Genomic DNA, 18,990 nt, shown 5'->3' on the forward strand with positions numbered 1-18,990 from the left:
GGATTCCACAGAGGAAAAGATTAAAGGCAAAAGAGTTTCAACAAATAGACACGAAAATGATAAAAAGGAGAGCCAGTTTCCTCAAAATTGAGATAGGGAGATGTCAAGCACAAGCAGACAAATAAAAAGGGATGAGGCAAGCTAATTAAGCTTGTAATAAATTTCAAAGATCAAGAAATTCAGACAAAGTGAGGGACCCTCGGGCCCCAAGTCACCCTCTTGGCTCTTGCTCTAATAGAATGTTGCTCATGGGAGACACAGCAAAATTGTAAAGCTGCTGCCAAAATCCAGCATGCATTGCCCTCTCTGTCTGCCTTGCTATGTTTGTGCCTGCAGCCCTGCACATGGGTATAGATTTGACTTGATCATCCAATTTAATTTAATATTTTTTTTCATTGAATTTACTTAAATCAAGATTAAATCGAAATCAAATTGAAATACATATATAATTTTTCAATTTTAATTATTGAATCGAATAAAATTATTATATTTTTATATATACGTGAAATAAAAATTATTATAATTTTAAATAATGTGTCATTTATAAATTGCTCAAGACTTACCCTTTATAATTATAAATAAGGAGAATGAGAAAATTTGAAAATTGGCAGCCGTTGTCTCTTGGGTAATGTTGTGTGATTTTGTCATTAAATTCACCTGACGCTCTTGCTACCATTTTCTTCTCTCCGTTTTGCTTGCTAAATAGGATGTTGAACAATTTCATGTTAGTGAACTTTTGGTCTGAATATACAATGTCAAGTTTCTGGGAAAATGAAAAGAGAAAAGATATGAATCTAAAAAAAGGTGGAAAAAGAAGAAGAAGAAGAAGGTAAAAAGAATTATAAGCAGCGCAGCTAGATTTGTCTCAAGTGGAAAGGCTGCTAGTGAAGGGATGGCATCGGCATAGGCATTGGCCATATGACATGAAATGTCTCAGACAAACAACGCACAAGCAGAAAAGTAACGATAAAGAATAAAACAGAGATTGTAATTCTTTTATAATGTCAGAACATGTGACCTACGGCCACTAGCCAAAATGGGAGACAAACTGAAACCAAACGATAGGCCCGTGAACCCTCTCTGCAACTCCAAATGCCCCCATCATCACTGACTCAAAAATATCACTGAGAACACTGTCGTCTGTGATCATCAACTTTTCATTTCATTTCCCACATCCATAACACAACTCTTACAAAACTCTACACCCAATACGACAACTACGTTATCCAATTCCCATGATCACTTTCCTTTGTTTTGGCTTTAATTGCTTGTTTAGGACCCATCACCACACCCGACAACTCCCCACCCTATTCTTCATTTGTCTCCTCACTGGTGTCTTACTTCATTACAGCTTATTTTCATGTTAATTAATATTTTTAAGTTCCCATTTTCATGTAAGACAAGAGGATAGGATCTTTGGCAATTCGAAATCCCAATACATCCCTGACTTGGCCTCTCCCATTCTTATGCTATAAAAGCCAGCCAAGTTGCTGTGTCATTATCTCACTTGAGCATTTAATAAACAAACAGGGAAAGATAGAGAAGCAGAAGAAATGGTGTCTAGGCTGCAAAGAAGAGTTGCATTGCGCAGAAAGCTTCACATTCTAAGAACACTCACCTGCTCCAAATCTGTAATATATTCAAACTCATCCGTTGTTTAATTAACATATATTTGCCTCATCTTCTTCCAGTTTAACGCTGACTTTCTCTTCTGTTTTTCGTGAAGGTGAAAAGAAGCTCTATCATTGCAGATGCTGTTGTCTACATTTACAAGCTCACACTCAAGCTGGAGGCAATCAAAAGAGAACTTTCTAACTTGGATGCAATCAAAAGAGAATACTTGAGCCTGGTGAAGCAGGTCCAATACTTACCCAAGGTAACTGTATCTCATCTAGTTGTTTCCACTTCATGCTGTTACATTTTTTACATAGAAGAAACGCCGAAGAATTTACATTTTGTTTCTTCCATATAGGTGAATGTTGAGAAAGTTGGGAAAGGATTTCTGATAAAGGTGATTCACCAGAAGGGAGGACATAATCTGGTTCCAATACTAGAGGTGTTTGAAGAGATGGGTTTAATTGTGTTGCATGCTAGAGTGTCATGCAACTTCTTCTTTTCCATGGAAGTCATTGTTGTAGCTGAAGAAGAACATGATCTGGATGTGAAAAATGTTAGTGAAGCTGTTCTTCAGGCTATGGAAAGGCATGTAGAAAGAGCAAACAGAAGCATATAAAGGTTCCTGTTGTTTTAATTTTAAGGCATTGTTCTGTTGTAGAAGCATATCCCTTGTTGTCATTTTCTTCTAAGAAGGAAATATATTTTCCATTTGTTCCTTTTACTCTTAGTTGCATTATTTCCTGTATCAAAAAAAAAAAAAAAAGGTCACACAGCCTGTCATTCCCATACGGCCATACTACCAAGTGGCAAGAAAATATTTGTGCTTTTTTTTTTTTTTTTACTTCTGAATATTTATTATTTTATTTTAATTAAAATTATAAATATTTATTTTAATTGACATATATATTTATTTGTTGATTATAATTAAATTTATAATTTGTAAATATTATTAAATTATAATTAATTTAGTTATTGATTTCAAAGTAAATGTAAATAAACATCTGAGTCCTTCCTTTCTAGAAGGTAGAACGGACACCATTGTAATTGTCGACGAAAGGGTTAAGATTGTAATAGGGCGATTATTACATAAAGTCTGTGGATAGTTTTTAACTGAAACCGACGATTAATTAAGAAGTGGTCCCACACATCAAGATCACGAAGAAAAAAATAATGTATAGTCTTCAATGTCGAAATCATCTTGACCGTCCACTGCTATAGTTTAAGTTTTGATGTGACCCATCCAATAAAGAAATGCTAGATTTTCATTTTTTTTTTTTATTGGTAAGAGCTAAATCGACCCGTAATCCACAGTAAACTTTCACCACCGATTTAATATTATTATAAAAACAATATAAATGGAAATTAACATATTAATAGAATTTTTTTTTATAATTATATAAAGGGGACATGAAATAAATAATTAATTAATTTGCAAGATTAATTGATTATTAAAGGAAATAAAACAAAAAGAGACAAACTTATAATGATACAGAGCTTGATAAATGCGAATTCTTGAGCAAAATCCAGCTGGTTTTATTTCAAATTTCATTCTCACAATTCCTTGCCAACCAAGTAACTTGTGGAACAACTGCTTACTATTTAATTAATTTAAAATAATTTAAAAAATAGTTATGATTAACAGAAAAAAAAATCGGTTTATCTATCTGAAGTTAATGTGTATATAATTATTAAACTGAGTGAAAAAAATTAAAAAAAATTAATTTTTTTCCTTTGTGATGAAAGAACTCATGGGATTTGACTCTGAGGATGGAAATTAATTTTATAAACCAAGAAACTTTTGTGCTCGTAGTAGATTTGAAGATTCAATTCAAATAAAAAAAATTGATTGAAACTGAATTAATTTAAAATTTTGTTTTAATTTTTTATTTATTTCAGTAAATTCAGTTTTGATAAAAAAAATTAAAAAAAAAAAATAAATCAAATTGATTAGTGATAATTGTATATTTTTTTTAGAGAGATTAAATTAGATTAAAATATTTCAATTAAATTTTAAAATATTAAAAATAACGTGTAAAAATAAAAAATTTATTAAAATCGATCAAATCAAATTGAATCAAATCAGTTCAATTTGATTTAATTTCTGATCACAATTGATTTAGTTCAATTTTTATAAATACTAAAATTTTAATATTTTAATTGTAAATTTATTCTGTTCGATTTAATTTTAAACCGAACTGATCTGATGTGGACCCATTAATGAGTATTTTTTTATTTTTCTGAATATTTTATTCAGCTTTTTAAAAAATATGTTATAGAAAACAACATGTGAACTACATTTCATTGAGGCTGCTGCTACAATATATAATTATATAATTAATAAGAAAATGAATCATATATATCTTGCTAAAAAAGCATATGTTGGCATTTAATTCAGTACATTTCCCAAATGGAAGCCATGAGGAAGTTTCTGTTCCTTGCAAATGCAAAATGTATAGTCTTAGCCTGCAATAATATAAACATATGCACAGAATAGCACAAAAGTTGCCGTAGTTGATGGAAGTCAGAGATATGGAAATTATTTTTTTTTATTAACTATAATAAAATAATAGTTTCATATAAAAAAATAATTTTTATAGTTAATTAATATTATTATTTTGTATAAATTAGCTATATATAATTAGTTGTAGCTTTGATATTAATGAAAAGCCATCCACATGTAGTAGAGAAATTGTCAAAATCACATTACTTCACGCATCATTATATATATAATTATTTTTTATTATTCAATTGAATCAATTCTTTTCTTTTTCTGATAAATTGAATATTAATAATTAAGGAAAATTAATAAATCTAAGTAAAAAAGACAAGGGGGGAGATGGTATTATATAGCTGACATGAACTGTACTCAGGATTTTAATATAAGAACCCCAATCAGTGGGCTTGAAAAATAATCAAGTCATTTTCAAATTGGAAATAAATTTATTTTAGTTTAAGAGATTAAACACACATTAGCTTGCACGTCCTCTATAAACAAATGACAAAAGCTAATCTGTCAACATGGCGGCTATTTTTTTAAAGGGCCATCCCTCTCTTTCTCCACCTTCTCTCCCATTTCTTCTCCTCCTCCTCACTTCACCAACCTAACCCCCTCTCTCTCTTTCCTCCTCCTTTTCTTCTTCTTCATTTTGATCGCCATATTCGCCGGCAAGTGTGCAAGTTTATTAGCTTTGGCTTGGTTCTCGGAGAGCTTGTGCAGTAGTCCAAATTAATGGACAGCAAGTTCAACACGAACCCATTAATCACTGATCAAGAAGAGAACGATTATACAGAAAGTGGTCCTGACTCACCTCATTCTAGCTTCCCTAACGACATGAAGATGACTTCTATGTCTTCCCCAAAAAGAAGGTATGTGATATTATAAGTTTTTGGTCGCAATTTGGAGAGATCATACAATAGAGTAAATTAATATATAGAGCTGTAGGTTATAGCATCGTTTTGGTAGGATTTGCTTGTAAAAATTTGTACCTTGGATTTATCAGCAAACGGGCGATTCAAAAAAGAGTAATCTCGGTGCCAATCAAGGACGTAGAAGGGTCACGGCTCAAGGGCGAGACTATTCCGCCGCCTTCTGATTCTTGGGCTTGGAGAAAATACGGCCAGAAACCCATCAAGGGCTCCCCTTACCCTAGGTATCTATCTTCTATCTATATTTAATATTCATTGCAGCTTCTTCTTCCAATCGATTTTTCATTTTCATCGAGAATGTTAGTTGACGTAGAAAATTCTGAAACACGGTTAGATCAAAGACAGACACTGATCAGACTGTTTTGTGTCTGAATTTTTTGTTGTTTGTAGAGGATACTACAGATGTAGTAGTTCAAAGGGCTGTCCAGCCAGAAAACAGATAGAGAGGAGCCGTGTGGACCCATCAATGCTAGTGGTCACATATTCTTGTGAACACAACCACCCTTGGCCACCTCCTTCAAAGACGCACCACCATCACCACCACCACAGTAACGCCTCCACCAAAACCAACACAGTCAAGCCCGAAATCTCCACACCCCCCCAACCTGAAAACCCAGAACCCGAACCTGAACCGGAGGAAAAGTTCACTGATCTTGGAGATGACTCACTTATTAGTACAGATGATTTTAGCTGGTTTGGAGAAATGGAAACCACCTCTGCTACAATCCTTGAGAGCCCCATTTTTGCGGATGAGAGGAGCACGGCAGGGACTGAAGCGGCGATGTATTTCCCTATGAGAGAAGAGGATGAATCCCTATTTGCCGATCTGGGCGAGCTGCCGGAATGCTCGGCGGTGTTCAGGCACCACCGTGGAGTGGACCCACAAGTCCAGATCTGCTGACACTTCACATTGTCATCACGCGGGTTATAAAATTCAAAGGTGGACGTTTTGTGCTCCACAAGATAACAAAACAGGATTTTTTTCTTCTTCTTCTAATTTACTAGTCTTGTTTTTCATTTCTTGTTAATTTAATTCTTGTTTTTAATTTCCATTTTCCCTTGATTTCAGTGTAGTAAGTGAATAAAAGTCCAATTCTGAAGTCTGTCGCGATCCTGTTGTAATTATGAAGCATTTGCCGTCTCAGAATGGATATAAATATATATTTTCAATTTACTGTATAAAAAAAATTTTAAATTTATGATTTTAGTTGATTTCAAGGTAGGTTTTATATGAAATTTCATGGTTGTCCTTATCCAAAAATTAATTATAGTCAATGAAGAACCCAACCCTTTGTCATCAATAATGCACACAAGTGATAATTTTGAGATATTTTAGTTTAGGGTTGACAGAAAATGGATAGAAAGCCAAGTGGGTTATGATATTTGCTATGTTGAAAACGTGTGCGTGTGAACAGCCACAAATTAATTTAAAGAAAGAAGGTTAAATTTACTCTTTAAATTTTTAATTTTCAATTTAAATAAAATTAAATAAATTGAGGACGGTGTATTAAATAATTTTATTTAAATTTAGGTTAAAAATAAAAATTTAATATTCTTTTTATCTTCTTTCTAGAATTAATTGAGTTTGGCTAGTATCCACTCATGCAGCTAATCTAGCCTCCTTTTGCCGAAAAAGACTTTGTCTGTATTTGGAATGTAAACAGTTAACTGCAAAAATTAAACTATCCGAATTCAAATCTAATTTATATTATTAATATTCGAATTCATTTTGAATCTGATTAAAAATTAATTTAAACTATCTGAATTCATATTAAACCCAATTATTATTATCCGAATAAAATTCGAATTTATTTAATTTTATATATTTTAATTAATAATTTATATAAAAAATATTTCTCATTAATAATTTTCATTTAAAAAATTTAATATTTCTAAAAAATATTTAAATTTAAATTTTTAAATAAAAATATATAAAAAAAATTATAAATATTATTGTAAAATATATTTTTATATTAAATTAATTATTTATATAAACGGGTTCGGATGGTGGGTATCATGTACATAAAATCCGAATTCGATCCGAACCCGCAATGAGTATTATTTTTTAAATTTGAATCCGTTCCAAACCCCATTATAACTATCCAAATTTATTTTATTAGGATTCGGTCGGATTGAGTACCCAAAAATATCTTATTCGTTGCCATCCCTAATCTGTATGCATTATCGTAGACAATAGAGGCACCAACTACCAACCATCTCCGCCGAGTAAGTTCTGATTTAAATTCGAGTTATTTATCAAGTCCAAGTATTAAAATAAAATCAAATCAAATAACCACGAATAGGAGATAGCTAACTAGCCCATGAGTAGATTTCATCTATAGTGACGATTCCAAAATTAAGAGTTTGATTGGTATTAAGTTTGGAGTTTAGAAAAATATTTTAAAAAAAAAACATTATTTTAAATATTGTTAAAAGAAAATTTTTATTATTTTTATAATATTAAAATATAATTTAATTTAATTTTTAATTTTTTTAAATTTAATTTTTAATTTTTTAATTCAATTTGATTCAAAATGAACCAAATTATTATAAAGTTCTGGTTGAAAAAAGTTAAGAGTAGGTGGATAGAATTGAGCATTAATTTAGTAGTGACTCGTGGAATGGGGCAAACTCCTATACACAGCATTGCATTAATGGAGGGATGCAATGTGTTAATGGTTAACGTGATGCAGGTTCAAATCATATTTTTTTTATAATATATATATTTATTTTTTTCAATAAAAAGTTAAAAGTATGAAAATTCAAATTTAAAATTTTTCATATCAATAAAAACTTTTAATCGTTAAATCAAATTAGATTAAACGATTTTTTATAATATGTTACATATTTGTATTTTTATTTAAATAATGTTATCTTTTAAATTAAAATAAAATTCATTATTTGTGAATAAGAAAGCACATAAATCGATTTCATATATAGTTTGATATAAATGGATCTTTTGATTTGGACACGTGGACATTCAAATGATTGGTTGCCCAAAACCACAATTTCAAATAAAACTACCATAAAGTTTTGACTTTTAGGTCATATAATTAAAACCTTATAATAGCTGGTTAATAATTAATATTCCACAAGGTGAAGTTGCATATTTTAAATTTATATCATATAATATTATATTATATTTAGTCCCACATGATTTCTTTGATATTGCCTATTTTTATATTAATTAATCAATCTCAAAATTATTATAATTATCGATGTTTTGAAATTAAGAGAATAAGCCTTTTCCGTATATGAAAAATTTTAGTTTAAAAGAGTCACGTTTTCTTTTTTTATTTTTTTTTATTTTTCAGTAGTACATAATCGGCATTTTGCAAATACACATAGATGTATTTGTTTATTTATTCTCGTTATACGGCCATTTAATTTTTTTTCAGCACCCGTATTGATAGAGTAGTGATATAATTAAATTTACTCTTCTCCTCTCTATCATATCAAAAGAGCTATTCCCTATCACATTAAATCAATCAAATTTTTTTCTGAGGAGTTCAAATTCTTGATCAGTCCAATCTAAGTTAATGACAAATTGAATAATGTGTTAATAAAAATTTACATAACCAATTTTAATAGATTTAATTTTATCTCTTTCTCTAATACTCGGACGTTAATATGAGTGTCAAAAGCCATCAATTAATTTTCAGAAAATATTTATTTAAACATATTAATTAAAGATTTTCAGAAAATAGCCGTAAGAACCATATTGTATTAAATAAATAAATAAAGTGAAAAGCTAAAAATCTGAGAGCATGGCAGTTGGCACAGCGTCATCGGCAAGGTCAGCATAACGTCAGATAATTAATGAGATTAAATTAAAGAAGAGAAATGAGGCATCTTCTTCTTCGTTATCCACTGGAATGACATAGGGATATGTGGTATTAAAAACAAATCAAAGCCAGCTTACAGATAAAGATCCAACAGTTTAAGCAACAACTAACATGATTCTTATTTAATTCATCTCTTATTATTATTAAAAATACCAGATTTTCTTGTCTCCATCTGCAATTTGGTAGAGGAATCTCCTTTCTCCTTTCTCCTTTCTATCATATGATCCATTCCCTTCTCCGTGGATATGCATATGCTGAATCAATCTTTATACATATATAATTCAAATTCTTTCATTTTTAAATGTCATCATGACATAGAAAATTTCAAAGGGTAAGAAGCCCATAGAATGAATGGCAACTTCAAAGAATGAGAATCAGAAGCAAGTTAAATTCAATTACCTGTGAATTAATGCAGAAAAATGTAATTCCAGACATGAATACAACTGAATAGATAGCTTAATGCAGGTTCAGACTTCACTCAGAACTATTTTTAAAAACAATAGTGTAATAACTTGTTCCTAATTAAGCTCCCTTGTCAGCTAGAAAATAACAGTCAAAAGGAAAAGCTCTGAAAAATCAATCCCCAGCTATCCTTCTGTGGGAATCTTTGGAGAAAATTTTACACAATAATGGTGTACATTTAAAACAGATGCAGCAAAAACAAACCACCTCCATCCTCCCTCACAATTTAATTCAGACTAAACTCCTAGCTTGAGCAGCATCCTACTCTCTTCATAGCAGAAACATCTTTACTGACGTCGATTTTCTCTCCTTGCGATGGAACAGCTGAAGCAGCACCTTCATCACCAGTCTCCATAGCCTTCTTGCTTACGATGCGGTAGATCTGAGTAAGAACTTCAGCAAATGCATTTTCCACATTAGTTGCTTCCAGTGCAGAAGTTTCCATGAAGTAGAGGGACTCTCTCTCTGCAAAGGATTTCCCATCCTCTGTGGAGACGGCAACAAGGTGGCGAAGATCTGATTTATTACCGATAAGCATGACCACAATGTTGGGATCAGTATGGTCCCTCAACTCCCTTAGCCACCTTTCAACATTTTCAAATGTCGAATGTCGTGTCACATCATACACAAGTAATGCACCCACTGCTCCTCTGTAGTAAGCACTAGTTATGGCACGGTACCTATAGAACAAACAAGTTCAAAATAACAGTGGGAACTGGAAGGCTATGGGTGACTAATAGTATTTGGGTATATGGTAGCTAAAAGCAAAACAACATAACATACAACAGACAACTCTAAAAATTCTGTGGTGCACACTCGAGAGTCCCACAGTTAATATGGGAATTGCAACATCAAATTATCCAAAGTTCCCAGAAAGACTTATCGAAAGCAGAAAATTAACAGTTTTTTTGTGTAAATTGATTCTCAAAGCTTTTAAATAACCATGCACATTCACCCAGTAGCATTTGGTCAAGTTGTGCCAGGTCCACACAACTTATCTAGTCAGTTGAAGTAATTTTGTTGGGGACCCACTAACCATCCCCAGCCATGCAAATTTGCGGGCTTCCAAACAGCACAATTGTTGGGATCACATCATGTGTGATTAAGCTTGAAATATTATATTAAGAAATAAAAGATGCACTTGAATATGAGTAGCATTGAAAAGAAAGCATGAGCTGATGTCCGTGACTTCTCATTTAAGTAATAAAAATAAAATATTATTTTAAATAAAAATACCTGATTATACATCAAATATTATTCCAAATAAACTACCAGGAATTCAAAAGTTCTGACATGCATATTTTGGCATCAGCAATGACATGTCAGCACAATATTTATACCAGTAAGAACAAATAAAAGTTTAAGTTATACTAGTGGTATCTATTGAAGAACATAGACCACACATCTTGACAGACATAGAGATTAGAAGTTGAGTAACCATTAACCAATCATGCAATCCTGCTCCCAGAGATTATAAGAACAAACTTCATAATATTTCTTAAAGCGTAATGTACAGAATAAAGACATAATCAGAAGAATAAAAAGGTCTTCGGAGAATAAAATACTGAGTCTGGATGAAACTAGATAAGAGGCAGAGCAGAAAAGAGAGAGAGAGAGAGAGGGAAAAAGGAAAAAAATAAAAGGGGGGGGGGGGGTGGTGTTGGGGTGGGGGGGTGTTGACTTGCCCAGGGTTTCTTTTGATTAACCACTTGAAGATGTGTAAGGCAGAGCAGCAAAACCCTTCTCCATTTTTCTCATAAAATTTGTCCTAGTTTCCTCCAACATTTTTTTTTTTTTTTGCTTTTTTTGAAATTTAGTTCCCTCCAACTATTAACATTCATAAAACTTGTATTTTCTGGAAGAAAAAAGAAAAAAAAAAGGAGAGGAAAGCACCCCAAGAGACCTTCCTGCATTTAATTCCAGAGATCAATACTTGAATACTCAAAATAATGCAAAGCAAGGGAAAAACAGAACCAAGATAGAATGAAGAGACAGATACAACCTCAAATAAAAAGATATCACCAAAACCTGCATGTGCTGCAAGGTTGATATGGATAGATAGACACAGACATCCAACTCCCAAAACTTAATAATCCACGCATTAGTAAAAAGGGAACTTCAAAACCAGCTCAGACTCTACTTCTCAAAAAACACACATCCAAGAGGGAGATCCCCACAATATTGTTAAAGTTGCCAAGTGAGGCAAGGAGAGGCATCCTCGCGTTGCCTGGATGCAGGGAGGCGAGTGCCCCAGCCCAGCAAGGCACCTGGTGAGAGGCAATCAAGGAGCGCCTACGTGAAGTAACAGTAACTTCTTTTCTTTTTGTTTTTATTTGTTTTTTGAAAAGCAAATTAAAACCCTTAGCCTCTCCATCCATTTCAAAAAGGCAGATGCAGTTGGAGAACTCCCCTGTTCCTCTCTCTCCCCCTTAACAGGTATGCCTCTCATCCTTTATCTCCTTTTCTTCTTTTCTTATCCTCTCCTCGCTGGACCTAGCACAGGCAGCATGTTTCTTTTGTTCCTTTTTTTTGTTGATTGCTTTTTTTATTTAATGGGTATGCGTTGCAAATAATACAGTAAAATAAACTAGTTAGAAGTACAGTAATAGGATTCCTCATTGCCTTAATGTTGCCTCTTGCTTCAATAAAACAGGATCCACCTTTATGAAAAGCAATGGGCATGAATATTTATAAAAAGAGAGAGATAACCTATGGATACAATAACTTATCATCCCATGAACAACTAAAATAATAGCAGTTACAATATGAGCCCATTATCACTACTCTTGTAAAACTTCCATTCTGTTATACTATTGTTATTTGCCATTACCACCAGAGCATCACCATCCCACTGCCATTGCTATTGACTCAAAACACAATTAAACACATTTTTCTGTCTAGCTCTTGAGTGCATTTGCATCACTACAATCTCATTACAACCATCATTTCAAATAGTCAATACGCCATGTACTGCAGCAAAACACCTTCCTTTACCTTTGCTATCACTAATGTATTGCAGAAAGCTTTCTGCAATTCCTAGAAATACTGCAGGTCAAGAATGGCAATAATGGCATAAAATGTCATAAGCTCTATCTTTATTTGAAATCATCAATACAACAGAATAATACATCTATATCTTCTTTGCATCTCTGTCAACCCAGTTAGTAAAGATGGAACATTGGAGTAGATATAGCATATTGGGTAGTCCATTAAACCTAAAAACCTGGCCTATTAGTGCCTTTTTGACTAGGCACAATTATCATGTCTAGAACCTCAAATAGGCTAAGAAGGCAGGAGCTCAGCATCTTACATAGCAACACTTATTTATTCTAGTTGGAACTAGGAACATATGGAGCTAAATACCTTGCAGAATCTTGAACCAAGATCTTAAGTTTTCATACCATCACCAGACTGTACCAGCAAACCAGCTCATCTTCCCATGTGAAGGGTTTTCAAAACAAATGAAGCTCGTTAGCTTCACAGTTGAGACATGAGAATGAGAGGCCTATTAACTCAGCCTAAACTATCTTAGGATCTATGTACTCTTAAGGTACCTAAAATAATCAAGAAAGAAAATACAAAAATAAAAAATAATACTAGCACTCCACAGCTCTGAATAATTCCTCAGAACAATGAAATTATGTCCAAATTGATGGGTCAATACTTCAATCTGATGCAAAGGAATATGTTCCCATTACCAAAAAGTGAAAGGAAAAGTTATTCTTATAACTATCAGAGTTGAAACATAAATAAAAGTATTAAATTCAAGCCTGCATAATGAAAATAATATTTTAATAGAACTGGTAAAGAAAAAAGGAACTTTAACCAATACATTTATCTGTAATGGTTATCTACACAGATTAAACAAATTTCAATATGAGATAATATGTATTGAAGATGAGATGAGATTGAGGCAAAAGCACCAGCATGCTACTACTTGCTGATTACTGTGCAGGCCTAGAGCTTCAAATTCTTAATACATTTTCATTTCCCCAAACTAAATCATGTGAACTAAAAAATTTATTTAACATAAAAACACAACAATGTTAAATAACTTCGACTCACTTCATTCGCTTATTTTCTCAGATATGTACCTTTGCTTGCTTAGTTCAATTTCCTTTCTATGTTTCCCATTAAGAAAGTGTATGCTTTACTCCACCATGATTTAACATGTGTACACATCAGCAGTTGGAGTAGGGATCAGGGCATAGATGATTCTCCCCAAAGTCTATGTTTATTATTACTCTTGATTGTAAATTTACATATTATATGGTACATGTGGTTAAGTACATTTTTAGAAAGAGAGAGAGGACAGATTGGGGATCACGAAAGGAAAATGAAGCACAAATTAATGATAATGCTGTTAATTTAAACACTGGGACCAAAGTCCAATGGTCAAGGGCTTACTTCATTACAGGAAGTGAGTAATTCAAACCCTTAACATCCTCTCTCTCTCTCCCCCTCCCCCTTCACTTTGAAAAAACAATAATCATTCGCAGAAGAAAAGGAAAAACAAAATTTGCACAACTAGGTAGTTCTTAGGTCCCCTAACTGTATCCTCCTACTTTTCTCACTAATTACGAGCATGAGTGGCATTTCTCCGGCAACCAATTTACGGATTTTACAGTATGTATGATTTACAAATAGACAATATCAGATTCAATGCATGGACTCCATAATGATGATGCCCTTCCTTGCCCTTGACAATTGCCAAAGATTGCACCAACCCAAAGGATAAACTTGAATACCTTTACTTCATTCCCAACTCAATGTCAAAACACTCATACATCAAACAAATAATCTGCATACATAAGCTATGAACCGTGAAGATCTACTGGTCTCCATCGCAAATCTCAATCCAAAACTTCCTAAAATCAAGATCACTGTCATAAAAGCAAAGTGAACCTACACGATAGACAAACCTAAATTCCAACATTAACACAAAACATTCAACATCCCAATCACTTCTCCATTCTCTTTTCCTTCTTTTTTTTTCAAATCAAGTAACTAGCAGAACAAGCTTATTTTACATGCCAAACCTATTCTGTGCAGAAAACCCAGATCACAGAAGCAGAGTCTGTGTCAAACACATAAAAGATAAAAAAAACAAAAAAACCAAGTCGTCATTTGAGAGCTGAAACAATTCCAAAAATAAACGAAGCATGGAGATCACAAAAACCAAAAAAAAAGGGGGGGGGGGGGGGGGAGCAGCGTCTTCAGAGATCAACGAACAAAACCCAGATCACAAAATCAACAAACACGTAAGCAAAAAAGAACACAAGGACACAGACCTCTCTTGGCCAGCAGTGTCCCAAATCTGGGCCTTGATGACCTTTCCATCGACGTTCAAGCTGCGAGTAGCAAACTCCACGCCAATAGTGGACTTAGATTCCAAGCTGAACTCATTTCGAGTGAACCTAGAGAGCAGATTGGACTTGCCCACACCAGAATCACCGATCAGCACCACCTTGAAGAGGTAATCATAATCATCTTCAGCTCTGTACCCTGCCATCACCTCTTCTCTTGCTTTGCTTCAAAGAAAAGAAAATAAAAGGAAGAGCAAGATAGAGACTGGGTCTTATATTTCTTCGAAGAAAAAAAGGGAAAAATCAACCCTTGAAATCTAAAAGCCAGTGTGTGTTTTTTTGACCCTTTTTGCTCTGGAGGTGAGTTGGAAATGGGAGAGACTCCTGTCTGGATTCCAGAGGAGAAATTGAAGAAAGTAAAGGTCTGATCTTTTTGAAGAAGACTCTAAATGACCATAATGTCCCGGAGCAAAGCTGGTTAACTAAATACAATTCTCTTTAATTTGAGGGTATTTAGGTATATGAAGAAGGGTAATTAACCATTTTTCCATTGTGGGTGATCCTTTTCTTCTTCTTTTTTTCTTCCTGTTATTGTAGTAATTATGTAAAGATTCTTCATCTTTCTGACCCAAGAAATATGGATTGATAGAGTATTTATTAAATTAAATTATTTTGTAACTTGGCCCTTGCCTTCTTTTTTTTTTCTTCTTTTTTCTGTTCTTTTTAGCATTGGTCCATATATGGTTTGAATATATTTTGAAGCAGGCCAAAACCGGGAATTGGGCAATGGATCATCCTCATATGTTTTGTTAGGCCGCTGTAGTCCAAGTTCGCAACAATTTCAAGCCCAAGCCCACCCATGCCTCTCTTAGCTAGGAATGAGCGTTATATCGATTCGATTTAAAATCAAATCCAATCAAATAAAATCGAAAACCAAAATTTTTATATTTATAAAAATCGAATCGAATTGATTTTGATCAAAAACCAAATCAAACTGAATCATTCCAATTCAGTTTGATTCGGTTCGATTCAGTTCGGTTTGAATTTATTTTTTACACTTTTTTTAGTATTTTAAAATTTAATTGAAATATTTTAATCATAATATGATTTAATCTCTCTAAATTATTAAAAATAATATACTATTATCACTAATCGATTCGGTTTAATTTTTTAAATTTTTTTAAATTAAAATCGAATCGAACTAAAATAACTGAAAATTTTAAAATTAAAAATCGAATTGAATCAAAATAAATAAAAAATCAAATAAAATTATCAAATTAATTTAATTTGATATTTTTTAATTTGAATCGAATATTGTTGAACCTATTCATAATTCAAAGTTGTTGTTACTTACCCTATTCTTAACTCAAAGTTGTAGTTACTTTTTTCCATTCAATAAAAGTTCAAAGGATTGAATATTATATTATTATTATTTAGAATATTAATTTTATTTAAAAATGATTCCGATATTTTTGAAAAAAAAAAAAAAAGAAAAATTGCTGGCGTTGACATTCTGGTGGCCCGTGATACATTTTCTCTTTTACTTTATATTGATTATCATGATTTACCATAGGTTATATATGATGAAATTCAGATTAACATGTGAAAAAATTATTGCATTTTGGGCTTTGAATTATTACCATTGCACTATTTATTTATTATTAATTACTATTTCTTAACCATTCATGCCTTTCAAAAATTAGTAAGAAACCTCACTCTTAAGTTAGGTTACAAAGAATTTCATCAAATTATTTACCAACAATTACTATTTAACTTTTATCTTATATAAAAATTTTTAATTTTAAAAAATACAATAAAATATTTTTAAAATTTTAAAATAATATATTAATTAGTCGCACAGTTCATTTTAACTATTAAATATTATAAAAAATTTTTTAAATATTTCTTAATAATATATAAATAAAAAATATACTAAAATCGCGATACTTATCAATAAGATTTAGATGGATTCTTTTAACCTTCTTATCTGGTCCGACCACCGATATTTGGCCTTGCCAAAACCTAAAATAAAAAGATAGATTTCTTCAAAATTTGTATCACAATGAGGTATTAGATGCATGTGCAGCAGTGTCGATATAATATGCATGACAATAGCATGAATTAGTTGGCTTTGTATTTATTATTCAACTGTCTGCTATTAAATGAGTTGCCTGATAAAATTCTTAAAAGTCTTTCAATCATATTCGATAAAACATGTCACAAAAGACATCAGTATATTAGGAGTACATACCTCTGACATAGCTCGAATTTGGGGCGTTTTCTGATTCACTAAAACCATCATCTTGCTCTCTCAAAAAACATTAACATCTAGTTCACTGACTTTCATTTATTTTCAACATTTACTTTTCATTAAATTAGTCATAATTCATTAATTTCCTCACTAAATCAAATCACTGTCCAAATGTCCACGTCTTGTCTTCTGGATCTCAATTATTAAGAGACATCTTATCTCCTGAATCTCAATTAATCACTCTTAATATAGAGAGATTAATTGGTAAATTTTTTGTAAAATTAACTGATTAATTAATAATTTTTTTTAAATTATAAAAACTAAATAGTGGAACAATTTATAATGTAAAATTAATAAAAATATTAATTAATAGATTTTTAAAAAATTTTAGACATATTTAAAGTATTTTTTAAAATAAAAGGTTTAATTAATAGATTTTATATAATATGGAGATTAAATAAAAAAAAATTATTTTTTCTTCAATTGTCTCTGTTCTCTAAATGTTTTTGTGTCCGACTTTCCACTATATGCAAATTCCATAGAAAAATAAATGTATTAATATTCTATCTTAATTAGCAACATGAGAAACATAATTAATCAGCCAAATGGCCTAATCAAGCATATTCAAGTTTTAATGCAAATTATACATTTATGGAAATATCTATTGATGTTGACATCCATAGACTTGAAAATAATAGAATGATCTCCAACGCCGGCCACCATTTTAGATCTATCAATTTTGAACTAAAAACTATAATCTACCATGTCTATCAAACTCATCAATAATATAAAATTTTCTTTGCTAAAATTTATATGTAGCTAAAAGGAAAATGGTCACCATCTTCTCCCTACACTTAGAATCCAACATTTAAAGCAAGGATATTGCTAGCCCATGACCTCTCTATGATTGCATACAGCCATAAACGTCATTATCAAACTTCCCACCTTCACTTTCATTGCGTCTAAAAACCTTGTCTCCTTCTCTTCTCAAACATACTTTTCTGTTATCTTCTTCTTTTTTTCTTTCTTGAGTTTTCAAAATGTCTAGCTATGAACAAGTTTCATCTTCCTCCTCTCCTTCATCGTCTCCTCAAAAGATTCAGCTGGTGTCTAAGTCTGTATCAGATAAACTTCTCAAGAAGTTCTTTGATGTGAGTGAATTTGACTTTGATTATGAGCAAAGTGGATTATGGTCTCCTCCCATTAAAAGAAGTGCTTTCTTCATCTCCCCAGATCGGATTTTCACCGAAGATTTGATGCTTGAAAAACTCAGAAACGTTAATGAACGACGACGACGACGACATAGACGACGAGTCCATAAAGCTTTCTGTAATGTATGCTATTCTCTACTAAATCCTTGTCTCTCTTTTTACTACTGTTTCATTAATTTTCTTGGAGAGATTTCTTCGATTCATCTCGTTTCTTGGAACTTTGCCTTTTGCAGGCAGTGTGTTGCTTCTGAATATCTCTGCATGAAAAAGATGGCGAGGTCTGCTACACTACAAGGAGAGAAGAAATTGAAAATTTCTTAATTTCTATTTAACAATATGTATGCGTCAAAGTTTTAATAGACGTACGTAAATTAATACATGGTGAATACATGCATTTGCATGCAATTTCCCCCCATTTTTCGTATCCCTTTTGAGTTTAATATTCTTTCTTTTCATATATTAAAACCACTTGATGTTTTCCCATCTATGAATTTTCCTGCAGTTCTTTGCATTTGTTTCCAATATGATATAAAGAGATTAATAAATGAATAAATAATTTTTTTTGAAATAAAGAAAAAAAAGGTGACGTAGCTTCTTATTTAGTATGTTTCTTAAATTATCAAGTAGGCACAAATGAAATTAGTTCTAATTAAGGTAACAGGAAGGAATTATTTAAACTTGTGAAGAAACTAGCTAGTTGGGTTTGGTGATTTGGGCATATCACTTCACTTGCTGCAGAAACCCAAACAAGGGAAAGTTGCCAACTGGGAATTAAATGCAAACGCAAAAGGACAACTTTCTTCCAACTTAATTTTAAATATCAAATGTACATGCTTACTACAAGACATAATATCATAAGTAGAGTGGTCTGG

At 32.0% G+C, this 18,990-nt stretch overlaps 4 protein-coding genes across 4 annotated transcripts; 3 read left to right on the top strand and 1 right to left on the bottom strand.

The window, feature by feature from the left end:
• Window positions 1-1,452: 1,452 nt before the first annotated feature.
• LOC110605679 lies at window positions 1,453-2,338 on the top strand. The gene is made up of 3 exons (XM_021744325.2): window positions 1,453-1,631; window positions 1,727-1,876; window positions 1,973-2,338. Exons 1-3 carry the CDS (start codon window positions 1,554-1,556, stop codon window positions 2,231-2,233), a joined length of 489 nt encoding a protein of 162 aa, XP_021600017.1. The 5' UTR covers window positions 1,453-1,553; the 3' UTR covers window positions 2,234-2,338.
• Window positions 2,339-4,630: 2,292 nt separating this feature from the next.
• On the top strand, window positions 4,631-6,213 carry LOC110604387 (probable WRKY transcription factor 65). Its single transcript, XM_021742528.2, has 3 exons — window positions 4,631-4,983; window positions 5,118-5,267; window positions 5,434-6,213. The coding sequence occupies exons 1-3, from the start codon at window positions 4,847-4,849 to the stop codon at window positions 5,942-5,944; spliced, it is 798 nt and encodes a 265-aa protein (XP_021598220.1). The 5' UTR covers window positions 4,631-4,846; the 3' UTR covers window positions 5,945-6,213.
• A 3,125-nt stretch (window positions 6,214-9,338) lies between these two features.
• Window positions 9,339-15,064, bottom strand: LOC110605148 (ras-related protein RABA1d). The gene is made up of 2 exons (XM_021743498.2): window positions 14,642-15,064; window positions 9,339-10,030 (listed from the first exon to the last, which is right to left on the bottom strand). The coding sequence occupies exons 1-2, from the start codon at window positions 14,860-14,862 to the stop codon at window positions 9,595-9,597; spliced, it is 657 nt and encodes a 218-aa protein (XP_021599190.1). The 5' UTR covers window positions 14,863-15,064; the 3' UTR covers window positions 9,339-9,594.
• A 2,633-nt stretch (window positions 15,065-17,697) lies between these two features.
• On the top strand, window positions 17,698-18,775 carry LOC110605611. The gene is made up of 2 exons (XM_021744244.2): window positions 17,698-18,241; window positions 18,352-18,775. The coding sequence occupies exons 1-2, from the start codon at window positions 17,948-17,950 to the stop codon at window positions 18,367-18,369; spliced, it is 312 nt and encodes a 103-aa protein (XP_021599936.1). The 5' UTR covers window positions 17,698-17,947; the 3' UTR covers window positions 18,370-18,775.
• The last annotated feature ends 215 nt before the right edge of the window (window positions 18,776-18,990 follow it).

Source organism: Manihot esculenta, chromosome 17 (assembly GCF_001659605.2).
Source record: "Manihot esculenta cultivar AM560-2 chromosome 17, M.esculenta_v8, whole genome shotgun sequence".
In the NCBI taxonomy this organism is placed as follows: domain Eukaryota; kingdom Viridiplantae; phylum Streptophyta; class Magnoliopsida; order Malpighiales; family Euphorbiaceae; genus Manihot; species Manihot esculenta.

What these genes read in the sequence shown, in the direction of transcription:
- LOC110605679 (XM_021744325.2), top strand. Translation starts at nt 1,554, where the DNA reads ATGGTGTCTAGGCTGCAAAGAAGAGTTGCATTGCGCAGAAAGCTTCAC. An exon ending in CACTCACCTGCTCCAAATCT is followed by an intron (nt 1,632 to 1,726) that starts GTAATATATTCA and finishes TTTTTCGTGAAG; the next exon opens with GTGAAAAGAAGCTCTATCAT. An exon ending in AGGTCCAATACTTACCCAAG is followed by an intron (nt 1,877 to 1,972) that starts GTAACTGTATCT and finishes TCTTCCATATAG; the next exon opens with GTGAATGTTGAGAAAGTTGG.
- LOC110604387 (XM_021742528.2), top strand. Translation starts at nt 4,847, where the DNA reads ATGGACAGCAAGTTCAACACGAACCCATTAATCACTGATCAAGAAGAG. An exon ending in ATGTCTTCCCCAAAAAGAAG is followed by an intron (nt 4,984 to 5,117) that starts GTATGTGATATT and finishes TGGATTTATCAG; the next exon opens with CAAACGGGCGATTCAAAAAA. An exon ending in AAGGGCTCCCCTTACCCTAG is followed by an intron (nt 5,268 to 5,433) that starts GTATCTATCTTC and finishes TGTTGTTTGTAG; the next exon opens with AGGATACTACAGATGTAGTA.
- LOC110605148 (XM_021743498.2), bottom strand. Translation starts at nt 14,862, where the DNA reads ATGGCAGGGTACAGAGCTGAAGATGATTATGATTACCTCTTCAAGGTG. An exon ending in GACACTGCTGGCCAAGAGAG is followed by an intron (nt 10,031 to 14,641) that starts GTCTGTGTCCTT and finishes TTTGTTCTATAG; the next exon opens with GTACCGTGCCATAACTAGTG.
- LOC110605611 (XM_021744244.2), top strand. Translation starts at nt 17,948, where the DNA reads ATGTCTAGCTATGAACAAGTTTCATCTTCCTCCTCTCCTTCATCGTCT.